Source organism: Anarhichas minor, unplaced genomic scaffold (genome assembly GCF_050575085.1).
Source record: "Anarhichas minor isolate MPS153535 unplaced genomic scaffold, ASM5057508v1 ptg000004l, whole genome shotgun sequence".
Classification (NCBI taxonomy): Eukaryota; Metazoa; Chordata; class Actinopteri; order Perciformes; family Anarhichadidae; genus Anarhichas; species Anarhichas minor.
In genome coordinates this window covers 1,014,613-1,030,331 of record NW_027466450.1, presented here as the reverse complement: position 1 = coordinate 1,030,331, position 15,719 = coordinate 1,014,613, and the positions used below count along the sequence as shown (strand labels likewise).

General features: G+C 40.9%; 1 protein-coding gene across 1 annotated transcript in view; it reads right to left on the bottom strand.

Annotated features, from left to right (window-relative positions):
• The window catches only part of spegb (striated muscle enriched protein kinase b), a 38,941-nt gene that overhangs the window by 20,812 nt on the left and 2,410 nt on the right, over nt 1-15,719 (bottom strand). Inside the window, exons 2-8 of the mRNA XM_076105326.1 lie at nt 5,368-5,448; nt 4,888-4,960; nt 3,166-4,721; nt 2,848-2,991; nt 2,553-2,735; nt 1,350-1,516; nt 966-1,054 (exon numbers count right to left, since the gene is read on the bottom strand). Of these exons, the coding sequence (XP_075961441.1) occupies nt 966-1,054; nt 1,350-1,516; nt 2,553-2,735; nt 2,848-2,991; nt 3,166-4,721; nt 4,888-4,960; nt 5,368-5,448 (2,293 nt within the window). The remainder of the gene's footprint in view (nt 1-965; nt 1,055-1,349; nt 1,517-2,552; nt 2,736-2,847; nt 2,992-3,165; nt 4,722-4,887; nt 4,961-5,367; nt 5,449-15,719) is intronic.

Below are 15,719 nucleotides of genomic sequence, written 5' to 3'. Positions count from 1 at the left end.
TCTGCCCCCCCCCCCCCCCTCTCTGTATGCAGTGCTAAGGCTTGTAACGTTTTGTTCAAATTCAAAATGCTCAACTTAGACGCAACAGGCCGTGCCTTGCGCTCCAGTGCACCGCTTGTCTGACATTCGTCTACATGCCTTGTTACTGATAAAGCAACTGGTGAGCAACAGTGCATGCCCGGCTGCCTGATCAGTAAAATACAGTAAAATGTTGTTCAGAATTGAGAAAACGAATAAGCCGTGCCAACTGGATGACACCAGACCATCTGAGAAGTGTGAGAAAGTATTTTTAATTCAACACCAAAGATGGCGCACCAGTGAGTATTTACAGCAGCAGGATGGTGCATGTGGGATTAACTCAAAGTCAACAACAGTGCCCATGCTCGAGAAAATGAAGGAACATGTCACCCAGTTAACAGAGAGAAGTTCCACGACAATAACATATCAGGCTTTGGTCTTTTTCATTGGATTTGCTGGCAGTCAGAAAAATATGGAATATTCCAAGCTGGTGTCATAGCTAACAACTGCAATGAAGAAACCACTGGCTCATAAAACATATAAGGGAGTATTCTACAAACAGGAACTTCAATCCGATGTGGCTCTTTTTTTTGGACCGCCTGAGCATTGCATGAGAATTCCAGATTGTTGTCTCAGAGCTCATTAGTTCAGCCAGACATTTGTGTTTCTGGGCCCTGAGCAGCTCAATGGTAAATGGGGGGAAGCATGTTATTCTCCTCCTTTCCCTATTAAGACTCTTTCTGTCAGCCTGGAGATTGGTGAGCAGTAAACATTAATCTTCCACTTCCTTTAACTGATGCAATAAAGCAGCATGCTCCAGAACAAACTATGCAGTCAAACAGGCATGCCCACGGTTTGTGATACAGATAAACTACTTTTCCATTTTCCATGCAAGCGATGAGTCTAAGTGGGTTGATGAAGTGTGTGTGTGTGGGGGGGGGACCTACCAATAGAGCATGGGTTTGGGTTGTCCACTTATTCGGACAGCGATGGTGACTTCCTGTCCTTCAATGACAGCTTGATCACTCATTGTTACCTGTTTGAAATGTAATGTAAGTTAGAAGCTGAGAGATGCATTTTTCTACCTGCATTTTTTATTTGACGGATGTGTTGATGGGATGACCACACAGTGGACAATGCGTTCATACAGGAGAATTCAAATTGATAGATTCTGTACACCCTGTACATTAAACATTTTGATGCAATATATTGCAACAAACCAGTCAAAAATGCAATTGAGTATGTGTCAATGCTGAAAATATAAAAGTGATTCTCTAAAAAAGGGAACGTCAATTAGGTATCTGTTTAGACCGAGCTCTAGACAGTCTCACCAGGAATGCAGGGGGTTTCCTGAATCGTGTGTCAATAGTTCGCTTGAGCTCAAGCCCTCCGAAATCCATGCTTTCCTCCAGGGGACTGAGATACTCCTCATCAGATGTAATAGGGCTGCTGATGTCCCTGGGCACACCCAGGTTCCCTTTTGGCTCCTGCACAGACTCTGTAAAAGCAACGAGGTCACATTGTGTGTCGGGGTTTAGTTTCAGACAATCAGACAATCCCGCTCGCAAACAAATGAGCTCAAAAAGAACACAGGAGAGCTGGAGGAGTTAAAATGTAATTAAATTCTGAGATGTCAAATGTGAAATCCAAACAATAGTGGATTCACAGTGAGTGGAGGCAGTGAGCCTCAGTGGGCAATTTATAGGTTCAGTTTCGACTCTGAGTTACTATGGTAACTATAAGTGAGGTTGTTCAGCTGGAATATATGGCACAGGCATTTTGCTCAGTGAGATAATGAAAAGGGAGCAGGAGAGAAATCAGCTGAAACACAATGGAGAATGGTGGAGAATAAGAGATTTGAAAATTATAAATTATTGTTCGATACATTGGCCTATTTTTGAATATGTAAAGTATTTTTAAATAATGTCCTATTACATTTTTGACTGTACTACACTGATGTCCTGCTTGATCTGTTAAAATGAAGGCAAATGTTTGTATCATATTATGATGTAGATCAAGCAGGACTTTGTATGAACGACTACATTTTTTGTATGTAAAAAAAAAAAAATACATGTAAAGTCAATTTATTTTTATTGTGGAGATTAAAAAAACCAAGTATTTCACAATGTTTTCAGGCTTATCTTTTTAATGTGTTGCTTGAGGATTTTTTCAAACCTCACGTTCTGTTTCCATTAAGATATTTTTAACATTGGGACATTTACTGCTACTGCGCGCTTCCTACTTCACTGGTGCAGTGGATGAGAGCTCTTTCTCATCCTGGTTAAACATTAGCCTAGCGCCATGGAACTAAAGCCCCATCCATCAACCTGGGGCTTTAGTTTGTGAAAGAGATAAAAAACCTAATTTTGAATTGTTAACATCGCAGATTTAAATATACTAGATTTACATCCGCTCAGATTTAACTTCATGTTAAATGGGCAGACTAATTGTATATTTCAATGGTGATAACTAATAAAACAGTTACTGTAAATACTCATTTCAACTTCATATGATATCCCCAAAGTCAAACGTACCTGCTTTGACTATAAGGGTGGCACTGCTGGACGCCCTGCCCACCTGATTAACAGCAGTTACGCAGTATTTTCCACCATCACTTATTCTAGCTGATTTGATGAGCAGAGTATGTCGTTCCCCCTCCACTTTGACTGCGTAGTTTGCATTGCCGGTGATTTCTGTGTTTTCTCTCATCCAGGTAACTACAACAGAGAACACAGAAAAGACAAATAATGTTATTTTTGTATTGATTGCTTCAATTTACAATTCAAAATTACCTGTGAATGTTTTAGTTGTTAAAACCCAACATGTTACCTTCAGGAATTGGGGTGCCGGCAATGATGCATTTCAGTAGCACATCGGCACCAGCAGATGCTACGGTATCTTGCAGGGGAAACTCAAAGACAGGGGCCTCCATTGGGTCTTCTTCAGCAGAAACATAAGAATCATCTGACGAATCTGCACAGTTTGACAAAAGACAAGCCTGAAGCCATTTTTTCCCCAGTGATCAAATTAGAGGAAAATCCCGTCTAGTAGGGAATGAGTAATAGGTTGATTAAACATGAAAAGCAAGCAGACTGGGAATTTACACTACTGCAGAAAGCTAAATGAAAGAAGCACAGCAAATCCAACCTAACTCTGGAGACAAGGGTCGAGGGCGACGGTTCTTTCCTTTGGCCTTCAGCTGTCGTCCCTCTTTGGCACTACCAGTTATCTGCTGAGGCTCACTTGTCTTCACATGAACATCCTCGTCCATCTTTTCATCTTCAACAATAATCACGGGGATTCTTATCTTTGAGGCCGGTTTAAATTGATCCACTTCCATTCTCTCCTCTGTTGGGGTGACTGGTGACATCCTTGGGGGTTTTGAGGGTGGTTGAGGAGGAAGATCTTGCACAATGACCACCCTTTTTTGTACCAGTGGACTTTCGGGTCTGTTTTCAAATTTTCTTTGTGCTACTTCTATTGGCGTCTTCCTCCCCGAAGTTTCATCCTTTTGTGACTTTTGCAAAAGAGATTCTTGGATGTGCGGGGATTCTTGCATTCGGGAGACCCTTTGCACAAGCGGACTTGGTGGCCTTCGTTCAACCTTGCGTAACGTCATCTCAGCAACATTCCTGCTTGGCGAACCTTCCCTTTGTTGATGGTATAATGCTGGTGATGATGACCTCTGAACGATTTCCGTTACTGGACTGACCCTACTTAATTCTCTCACTGATCGTTGTCCTGGTAAGTCGGATAACTGCATGGACTCTGGGGTGCCTGCAACTTCTCCAAATCTACTGACTGTTACGGTTGTTGAACCACTGCTTGCTGTCTTTTGGGGTTGGGACATATACTGTTCTTGCCGTGTTTGATGTTGTTGCTGCATTGGTTGCTGATTATGTTCCGTTTCCCTCTGTTCCTTTGCCCACTGGGCACGTTCCCTTTCTTGGAGCTTTTGAAGGACTTGTGGAGGAATAGGTTCAATTTTCCTTAAAGGCAGGCGCTGCTTGCTCTTTAGAGTGAGCTGTTCAGTTGAAAACGACTTCTTCATGTGAGGTTTACCAACAAGCTTCTTAATGCGCTGGAGCTCCTCGGTGAACTTGTTCTCAATGTCTTGAACTTTTTGGGAGTAGCGAGGTTTCTCCTCCAGCGAAGCGGCTCTCTGTCTAAACATAGATCTTCGTTCAGCGGCATCCTCTTTCAAAGCCTCCCTTAGGTCTTCCCTTGAACTTTCTCGAGAGATGCCGAGCCGGCTTCCTCCATCATCTGAATCTACAGATCCGGCACGATTGAATCCTGCCCAGGACCCTCCCGAGATGGAACCTTCTGGAATATCAAGGCTCCGTCTCCGCTCTTCTAATCCACGAACCTTCTCAAAAACCTTTGAGCTTGCCCTGGTAAGCTTTGGGGATGGTCTGAGGGTAAATTCTTTCCGGGAGTACTCGCTCAATGGAGTCTGTGGTCGGGAGTCCTGGGTGTTACCTTGGGTGACGGATTTGGGCTGCCTGACCTTTTCTTCAAACTCCCCAGGCACTGTGTCTTGGTAATCAGTTTGCGCAACAATTTTTTTCCGCAAGCTGAGAGGTGTCGTTGAACCGGAGCGACTTGGCATTGGAGAGGTGGAGGGACGTTTGACGAGCCTTGGGGATGGGGGTGGGAGGGCTTGTGGTGGAGATTCTCTTGAAAAGTTCTCTGACGGGCTCCTGAAATAAAGGATTTGAAGCAAAATCTGTTGGAATCGGTAGGTTGTTACTAATTCACAATCTTTTGAGTATTGTATTGAATTTGAGTCCAATAATACAATCATTACACTGAGGTGTTTTTTTATTTTTATAAACTGCTAGAGTTATTTGCATGTTTCTTTCTTGCCTGGTTGTGTTAGAGTGATCCTCACGTCCATGTGTTCTACTGTCATCTTCTGCACATTTGTCCATCACTGCATCTCATGTAAAGAGGAGATATGACATATTGTACAGGTAAGCCATTGGGTTCCTGCATTGACTATGAAACACAGCAAATGTAAGCTGGTCATTGTTTTGGTTATCAGGCATGCAAGTGCGACTCTCGCCAGCCTCGTTTTCAGCCAATGCAAGCTCTGTTCTACCAACTGTTTATTATCAACCAAGCACCAAACCGAGACAAACAAACTTAGCGACTACATGGAGCAATTAGCAGCTAAAGAGCCAGTGTTTCCATAACAGGTCTAAAAGGAGGGTTAACCTTATATTCATCAAGTAGACACAAATGCAACTCCAAATAAATGCCAATGTTACTTCTAATAAAATATGTATAAAAGAAAATCCATGATTCTCTAAGGGAATAATTGCAAGCCGGAAACACAGTGGATACCTGTATGCACAGCCTGGTCCTCAACATCCCCGCTATCTTCTTTGGTCTCAAATTGCTCACCTTCATCCTCTGTATCGGAATCTGAAAAAACATATAAAACCATGAAAAATGATTTCCTAGTGAATTAGAATTTTACCTGAGAACACTATTGGTTGAGAAAATAGTGCAAGTTAAACAGTACTTGGAATAAAAGTGCCGAGAGAATCCCTCATAGTATAAATTATTTACAAAATTAAATGTTCTACAATCTATTAGCCTTAGTTGAAGACATGTTTCCATTGTTGCAGCAGCAGAAGAAGAGAGAGCACACGGTTATTAATAAAAGAAGCAATAGACTACATTATCTTATTCACTTCAGTGATGTCTATTTGATTATGACGGTCATAATCAAAAAGAGATGAGGTGTAATGCAATGGAAAACTAAGCTTGTAGTTGAAGGAGGTTAATTTAATCTTTGATGTGCCATTTTTGAAATGCATATTATGATATATTTTGACTGTTTTAACTGTATTTCTCCACAGCTGGGATTATGGTCCAAACATTATGCACAATTGAGATGTCACCGTCTACACAAATTTGCAATTTAATTGTTCAATTTTACTAAACACCATTAACATGAAATGTTGCCACCCTCGGGTCTCATTAGCACATCTCAGCTAAATGTACTAAATTTGTACAGTCTTTATCTTTCATCATTTTCTCATTGGTATCTGCAAGTTAATATTGGGGAAGGGAATATAATACATTGGAGCAAGATAAATAGAGGTGTTTCAGTGTTTCAATTGAAAACTTTATTCTTTCCATTTGATCCCTTTTATTAAAACATAAAAACTTGTTCCAGCTGTACCATCTGAAAGATATGGAGATATTCCTCAGACAGAGAAAACTCAGTCATCGGTAGAACTCAAAATAGAAAGCGCTATTGAGTCATTGGCATCCCAGCGGCTCTCATGGGGTGTTTGCTTCACAGTAGGTGGAATTAAAATAAAAAACAGAGGCTATCTGTTGTTCCCTTGCAGTAAGAGAACACAATAGGATTATGTTGGTCATTCTGAGCACGATAGAGAAATACTGGGATTGTTCGTATGAATTCAGTACAAAGACCAAAACCTTACATCTCGTGTGTGTGGCAAGCTCATGATGTTACTCAAAGCTAATAAATCTACATAAATTGCACAGTCATGCAATATCTAAATCATATGACAACATTGAACATTTCAAAATAAATCTCTCTTGGACGTTTTCAATGCAATGCTTTTCCCAGAATAGCACCTACAATTATAATAAAGCAGTTACACATGTTTTATATATCTTAAAGAGTCTGTTGTACACACTATATATACGATTTTTTACACCGTTATAACATAATTAACAACTGCCGCCACGAAGCACTCACAAGCATCTTTAGATTTTGTCCAAATCTAAAGTACTGAAGCAGCGTTCAAAAACCAAAACAATTACAAGAAATGTACATTACATTAACCATTTCTATGATCACAAAAGTTCATGTTTAAGTATTTATCTCGCTGCAACATCTCCAAAAGAACAGTCATTATATTGATTTATAGGCTAGAATTTAGGTGACACTGAACATGCTACATGAAAGTGCCAAGTTTAACAGGGCTGGGTATACACAGCATTTAATTAAAAGGTACACTAGTTTTGAGCCATGCTGGTGGTGTGGCTCGAGGGATGACAATGGTAATCCATCACGATTAATCTAGTGCCAGGACAAAGTTTTCACTTATCCAATGAAATAGCTCGACATCTACATGACGGATTGGCATCAAATTTAGCACAGATATTCGTGGTTCCCAGCTAATGTATTCTAATGACATCCGACGTCGCAAGTATTATATAATTTCCAGTTAAACATATTTATTAAGTTTATGTATTTCCAATATACTAAGTGCAAAGTGGTACACTATATATATGAATATGTAGTATACATGTACAGATGTATGGAATTGGGACACTGCATTAGTCTTGTGGACCACTAGTAGCACTCTCCGTTTCATACCAGTTTCATTTGTACATGCACAAACACACAGGCTACGCCATAGATATTTCTGCCCAAGGTTTAACTCTATACCACAGTTGATGGTGGTAATGTGCAAACAAAAACAAGCAATGCGCCAGGAAAAATATATGCATAAAAATTTGCATTGCAAATGATTGAGGAAGAAAATGCATCCAACGCATGGATGTATGAAGAGAACTGGACACAGCGTTGGAGGCGGGGCCCTGTTCATTCCCAGGAACGTCGCTCAGTGGCGTATGAAGCAGACAAAGTTTGACCGGGGGGTATAAAATGAATCGGCTCTTCCATCCATGAGGCCTATAGAGCATGCACACTAACCGTTCCTTTAACTCAGCCTCCCAACTGCTCTTTTTTGCTCACATGAACAGCAGTTCAGGGAAATTATTTGAAATGAGAGAAATTACTACAGGATTCGACAATTTTTTCCACTTTTCCAACTTCCATCCATTATCTTTAAACGCTCATCCATAGATAGACAAAAGAACATAGATCGCCATTGATACAGACAATCATTAACGCTCACTTTCACACAGAAGTTCCTATCCACACTGCCATGTGGAGAGCTTGCATACAGGGGGGCCACCCAACCCTGGGATCAAGACCGAGCCCCTCTTGCTGTGAGGCAAGAGGGACTCCCCATTATCCAATTTTTAAGACATAATGATTTGAGGTTCGTACTTGGAAGTTGATTTACTTCACAAAAAAAGTAATGATCTGCTGATTTACAGACTTTCCCAATGTAAGTCAATGGAAAAATGTATTTTTGGGCCAAATTGCACCTCATGATAGACCCTGAAGTTTTAATTCCATGGTTTGGCTTAAACAACAATTGGCTTTAAAGCCTAGAGCTCTTCCTCGGGACTTGATTCAAAACATATCTCAAAGACACTGAATGTAATGCACTAAATTTGATTGACAACATTTTACATCAGACAAACCCCAGCTTCTACCTCTAAGATTCTGGTATGCACGTTGTTCGAAGAACGGTGCACAAAAGGTGATTGTGATGAACTTCTTTTGATGAATTTTTGTTGAAAGAAAAGGTGGACGCTATTGCATTTCTAATTAGAGAGATCTCATTAAATCATAGAGGAAGGTTTGGATTTTGTCAGCGCCGACTTGCGCACGCCTTGAGTAGTAAGCATCCAGAAGAGGATGCTATTAGACATCACACAGCTTCATTAGTTAGTGGCTTGACGGTGCTATGATGGCAGTGAGTGATTGCATTGGGGCATTACTGAATGTATGTCACACAATACTCCCAGAATAGTGTGGCTCATAAACCTGTCACTGTAACCCTACAGAAAACCATATAGCTCAAGTTACATCCTCCATAATGAGATTTACACTTTACCATCGCAATGTCTTAGTTTTGCCCTCTCTGTTGTGTAATGGGAAAATATGTCATAGTCTCATGTGAAGGTTTAAAGAATGTAAGTCCTAAAAGAGCAGACACCAAACTGTAGTTTCAGTAGATGACTTTAATTAGTTTAGTATCCAGGTGTCTTGTTATCTGTTATCATTGTGCACTGTTTCTTTCTTCTTCGTAAGACAGAGACACAGAGAGGCCTTGGGTAACAGAGATCCTCTGTTTGAAATACTTTTACTTCCTTTGCAGACGCATTATCTGAAGTTGTAAAGGCGTAAACCTTTGCATGCACATATGATGTGTGAGGGTAAAGAATGTCTGTTCTGTCTCTGCAATGGTCATTTTAACAATGTCACAGTGGCTTCAAAGGAAGCATCTGCTGTGAGTTTAAACTGATTATTGTAAGGCAGACTGTGAACAAAGGGATTTGTAAACAGGAGATAAAGCATCTTCCTGACTGTCTTAAATGAAGTATACTAAGGCTCGAAGGATGACCTGCCTTTTATTGTGTTCTTTGTGTATTCTTGTTAGCTAAGCAGATAACAGGAAGCTGGCTGAGCATAAATGTCCATGCATTGTGACTGTTGGGTAGATCACTCTTCCAGATCACTGCAATGTGTCTGTGAGACTGTTCTCTTTGCTTGCAAGCAAATAAATTGACTTTACAAACTTTGATCGTTCATCAAAACTCTGTTTACTTTATATTGATTGAAAACCTTCACTTTCTTCTCCCGACTAGTCATAAGAAATATTCCACAACAGTTGTGACAAAATAAGTTTTATCTTTCAATCATCGTCTACATTCTCCCTTCTATTTTAAGGCATTAGCGTTACAAAATGTTTCAGTTTTTGATATTATTAGTTTCAAAATATCCATATAATAAAGAAGCCCGTAATCGCGATAAGAAACTCTCCAAAGCCCCCCCCCCCCCCCCCCCTTATATGAGCAACATTAGTCTGAGAAGCATCACAGTACATCAGCATTTCTAGTGAAACAAAATTCTTTGAAGTTAGTTCAAAGCTCTGGCGGTGTCTTGAGCTCTGTGATTTCTAATCAGAGTGCTAATGCTGGTTTCTATTGGCTCATATTCCACAGTAACAATGGTCTCAGCCTGTTTCCCTTTTGATCAAGGATGCACAGATAAGCTTCATCTCCTTTAATTATTGTCAATGCATCTGACACTGTCAGTTGAGAAAACCCTGTGCTGCCAGTTGATGAGCCGTGATGTTGATGAAATGCTTCTGTCGACACATAACATTGAATATTTTGCAGTTTTTTTGTACGTTCTACATACAGCAAATAGATGAATCAGTATAGAATAAATAGAGCTATGATTGACAAAGAACATGAAATAGCACTTGCCTGATTCTTGTCTTTGGTCTGGATTTTTTTGTTATGGCCACTGTTGGTATGTCCTCGACAGGTATTTTTTGCCTTGGCTTACGTTCAGCAGCAGGGTATTCCCCGAAATACAGTGGGGGTTCCGAGCCATTACTACACGCCTAAATCAGGACATTTTCTGCAAAAGACATCAGCCATTAATATGCCGACTTTGATGTCAAAGATTCAACTTGTTATTTACTGCAAGTCTGCTGACGTGCAGGTGAGAGCATCTCAATCAAATGCAAAGACAAAAAAAACGTTAAGAAGGCACTTGGTCCATTATATAACAAGTTGCAACCTTTAGAGAGTCAGCACTTCTTCCGAGAGGATCCGTTTCTGGAAAGCACAGAGCGTAGATCTCCATCGGCAGGTGGACACGTCTGTTGAATGCATATCATCCACTCTGAGGGAGCCCCCACTGTCCACACAATAGCCAGCAACAGTGTGAGCATCTTCCCCCGCTGTGTTCCACCCCACAGGCAGTGCACACCGATAGGCAGAAAAACCAGTGGGAGTGATCCAGCCCTCTTGAGATCAGCGTTCTACAGCATTGGTTGACGTTTTTCATTTTTTCCCCCCATTCCTCCCCATGTGCCCGTGTCTCGTTCTTCAACCGGTGTAACGAGCAGACGTCGCGTTGTCGGCAGAGGAGAGGGGAGAATCGCTGCGCGGGGACCTCCTCACTCCTCTGCATCGCTGGAACACTGGTAGCTCTCGCTGCAAATGTGCTGCTGGCTGCTTACGCCGACTACACAAAGCAAATGCTATTTACAAAAGGATGCATTTAATGGCCGCACCACACTGCTACACACATAAAAGATAACAGTCTGTTGTACATGACGCGATCAGCTGCTGCTAATATTTGATACATTTGGTGGACAAATTCTTGAATATGCTGTCACGTCATCACATGGTACATTTTGAACGACTCTGTATTTCGAGAACACTTTCCCCTACAAAAGGAAACGAAAAGGCAGAATTGACATTTCAATTGACACAGCAGCACGCTGTGCTCAGGACAAAATAGCACAGTGCACACGCTGAGAGTTTGCTCTCACACCTATGGAGGTTCATATAAGCCCAGGTCTAAAAAGGCACTACCTTTTACAGCAGTGTATGTAAAAGGTACATCAGTAATAACTCATACTAAATAAATCATGGTTGCAGCTAGGGCTGCACGGTTATGGTCAAAATGTTAATCACGAACATTTGGATCAATATTGAAATCACGATGGCATCCAAATAAGACTGGTCCTTATTCACAGTACATCTCCGAGAAGAGAAATTTAATTGGACCAATAATTTTAACCCAAAATGACAAAATAATCAACAGAGCTTTGCTTGGACAAATTCCTGCTTATTAACAAATCTTAGCATACAGTATGTTACTCTTCTTCTCTGGTTGCATCCGCAACATTCAGGGGCGTTGTTGGCCGCCATTGCAGTGTGCGCGCACAGCGGCATAACCGTAGACTGTAAATAAGAAGTGGACGCAGTCACCGTGACGTCACCCATTGGTTTGTGGACTACAGTATTTTGAAGCCTTAAGTTTGGCCTTTTGGCCGTCACCATCATGGTTTTTGGCGACCAGAAGCGTCACGAGACGAAGGAGCTAAGTAAATCCGAATGCTAAAAAGGAAATTGTTAGGCAACCAAAGTGTTACAATTAACTTTCATGAACTAAAAACACACTGTGAAAGGGTTTAAGCTCTAAGACATAAACACGGATAACTCCCAGACCGAACCACGCCGTGGTAGCAACCTGTCCATCACAACGCTCTAAAGCATTCCCTGCTCTATTGAAGAAGACTTGAAACTAGAGATTGAGACCATAAACTCGTGTTTACAAAGTTTACTGAGGTAATAAATCAAGAGAGAAGTAGTCATTTTCTCATAGACTTCTATACAACCAGACTTCTTTTTGCAACCAGAGGAGTCGCCCCCTGCTGGTCATTAGAAAGAATGCAAGTTTAAGACACATTCTGCATGCAAGTTTAAGACACATTCTGCATTGGCTTCACTTTGAGAGACTTGGAGGTTGGAAAAAGTACTTGGGCCATTTTGTTTCCCGATGGTGCATGTTTTTATTTTTTTCAGCAGCCAAAAATGTATGAAGATGTCATTCAACATTAACATTAAGATTTCCAACAAAAGGGAATTATGATTCAGAATTAATTTCAGAATCATAACTTTCCTCCAATGGACTCCAGTACTAATCATAGTTACCATTGTTTTTTTCATTTTTGATACATGGACAGTTAATATTCTTTACTTTATTATATTTCTTTTTTGCATTACCTGTACATCCAGAAACTAGTTGTTGGTTTTAAACTAAGAACTACGAGTATTAAAAGGTAAAAACTATTTCATACGCTGCACTGAAAGTGATTTTTGTGTAGCTGACTTTGCAAACTGAATGTTCTGCGGTTTGCAAAGATGTTGTTCACTGTTGTTTACCTTTAAATGTCAGGTGATGAATAGATCGTGAAGTTGTATTCAATGTAGTTGTATCAGCACCGATTATACTGTGACTGCACACGTTTGACTAAATGAAACACGACCAAGTGTTAACATCCAACTCCACAAAATAAGTGCACATATGTATCAGTCCTAATGGTGTATGAGATCAGTTAACCTACTTTTCAACCCACACTGTGAATGGCTGAACTCAGAGAGGCTTAATAATTCATAACCAGAGACAGATTTCAGTATTTACTCATAGCCATGTCCTGAACGGTTACTCCTCCTGTATCATATTCTGTAATGTAATGTAATATTCCACTGAACACTCTCAGGATTCCTTGTCCATCAAACATTTGTTGATCTACTTTTATAGCTACTTATTAAAGCAACATGGCGATGGGGGGGATTTCCACAGTGTAACTGCAGCTCCACCTGTTCACTCACATTAATGGTCCAGGAGGAAGACAACATGAGGAAACTATCCAAACACACTGGAAGGGGGCCATGGCCATGCTCAGTGGTGACGTCTAAAGCTCCCAGTATGAGGTCTCTCCGAACAGTATATTACTCTGCAAGCTTTCCCACAGGGAATATAGTTCAGTCACTTACTGAACTGTTATTGTCAGCTCTGTGCAGTTTTTAACGTCTTTTAGCTTCGTCTTTTGGTTTTACTGCTTGCAGTAAACTGAACTTGCCTGCAGTTCAGTCTCACCACCCTCTTCAGCCTCCAAGAACACGACTCTAAAGGAAAGATTATGTTGCTCTGCATCACCCGGATATGTAAATAGGCATCTGTTTGCCACTGTGGCAACTTTAAAGTCGCTAATATCTCAGGTTTTTTTGCTCACAGTTTGTTTCTGCTGCCCCCGAGTGGCCGAGAATTTGTCAACGTAGGTTTAAAGCCGCACTAATCAATGCTTTCATACGATCGGTCTTTTATAATGATCAAGGTTCATTTGGAGTGAACAAAACCTTCAGATAATTAGCACCCAATCCTGCAGTTCCCCTCATTTCTATGGAGCCTTACTGGTCATCATATTTGTTTTTCAGCTAAAAAGCTCTGAATAACGAACTGTACGCTACCTGTATAGCAACAAAAGGCAGGCAAAGTTAGCGGCTAGCAGGTGAGGATAGTGGAGCATTTAAAGTGCCAGATATTTTTCTCAGGAGTTGGTGGAGACCAAAACAGTGAATGCTAATGTTGCTCTGTCTATTCGCTGATATTTAATAATATATAATAATATAATTTCCATGTTGTGTTTACAACTTCTTTCACTGCCCTCAAGTTGCCTAATTAAATGCAGCTTTGAAGATATTTCACCAACCCTAAAATTGACTGCAGAACCAAATGCAGAACTAAAAGGATACTAGATACATTATTCCGTAAAAACAGTATATATATATATATATATGCATGACATCACAACATATGGCAGACATCTTTATGCTTGCGCGTATTTAGTAGAAGTGGAAAATGGCCCGTTCCTTGATCAGTAGAGGGCCGGCTAAAATTAGCAGTGATGTCTTCCTGTGTAATAGGAGAGACGTTGGCTGGCTAACATCACAAAAATCTAAGGCCTGGCACATTCCACTGTATAAATAACTATGGAGAGTTGGTGGGCGGGCGGGCGGGGGGGTACAGAGAGATATTTTCAAAGGAGAGAGAGAGAAAAGGGTTCATTGAGTGATGGGACAGCTGCAGACTTTACGTACATGGCAAAGCAAAAACGGGCTGAATCAAACTGAAGGTTAAAATGGAGAGTCAACGGAAAACTTCTTGACGTAATTTGAACTGAAGAAAGCCGATAGCTCCATCACGTGTGTTGCGTAAAAATCCCACAATCTATCAAGTCTAAGATCATTTTGAGTGGACCACAACGGAAAACAGCTGCTTGTATAATCCTCATAGCATGCTAATGCTAACAACGTCCAGCTGGTAGATTGATCTTACTTGAAACAGAACTAGGGGAATCTAGGTGACTGAGTTGTTGCCTGTTGATTACTGCCATCATACAGTATCACACAGGTGTGGCGAAGCAGCCCTTTCATCTTAATTCTCTGTTTGACTGGATTTCAAAATAAAGTGCCTCCCCCTGTGATCTGTGAAAACGGAAAGCAACACGTGGATTCTGCCGTAAACTACACGAAATTGCGATTAAGGATCAAATAAAGTTTTGTCAAGCCCAAGATCCATGCTGAGCATGGATGACTATATAGACTATATATATAGCATTAATGACTACATAGACTAAAATAAACTGCTATAATTACTGTATTTATATTTTAGGCTTCTTGTCTTCGATTTTCTAATCTGTTGTTTTGCACCATAATGAAGTCAGTCCTATTGATTTGTGCCAAATTGAAAACAATAGAATTTCAGAAGAAAAGCTCAATGAAATGGAGATTGTCATCAGCATCTTTTTCTTGTAAACCTCAGGCAGGCGGCGTCCACGTCGTTGATTTTTCTAGTACTCACATTTGACGGTGCATGTTTTATGTGGCTAATGTCCAAGCGCCCAATATTTATACAGTAACGGTAATATAATACACTGTGGTTTTGTCGCGGCCCACACTAAAAGGAATCCTTGTCATCACGTTGCCCAGTATGCAGACATCGCCCCTCTTTTAGGACACAGTTTTTGTAGCAAGCTTGCACAAAGCACCTTGCTGCTTGGACCCAGCAGGGATCGTTTGTGTGAGCCGAGCGCGCCACCATTTGCCAAAACTTTACTCATGCTGAACCGATTGAACTGCATTCAGCAGCGATGAGTCTCGACTTATACTCTGTCAGCAGGGAAAGGCGGCTCTCAATTGGAAGAGTGAGTTTCCTCCACACACTCGCGCTGCGGAACAATGACAGAGGGCTCAAACTGATATATGAGGGGAATATTTGTGGAGGTGGTTATGTCTTTTTTTCAAGGCAGCTGACTTTAGATCAGTGCTGGGGTTCACAAAATGCATGGAAAGACGTTTTGTTGATGACAACGGGAGTGTAAACAGGCCCTCTGATACGCTCTCAAAGACTGGCTTTGGCCGGAATTTGTCCAAAGCACGTGTTGCTTAAAAGGATAATATATTTTCAGCGTCTCGAATCA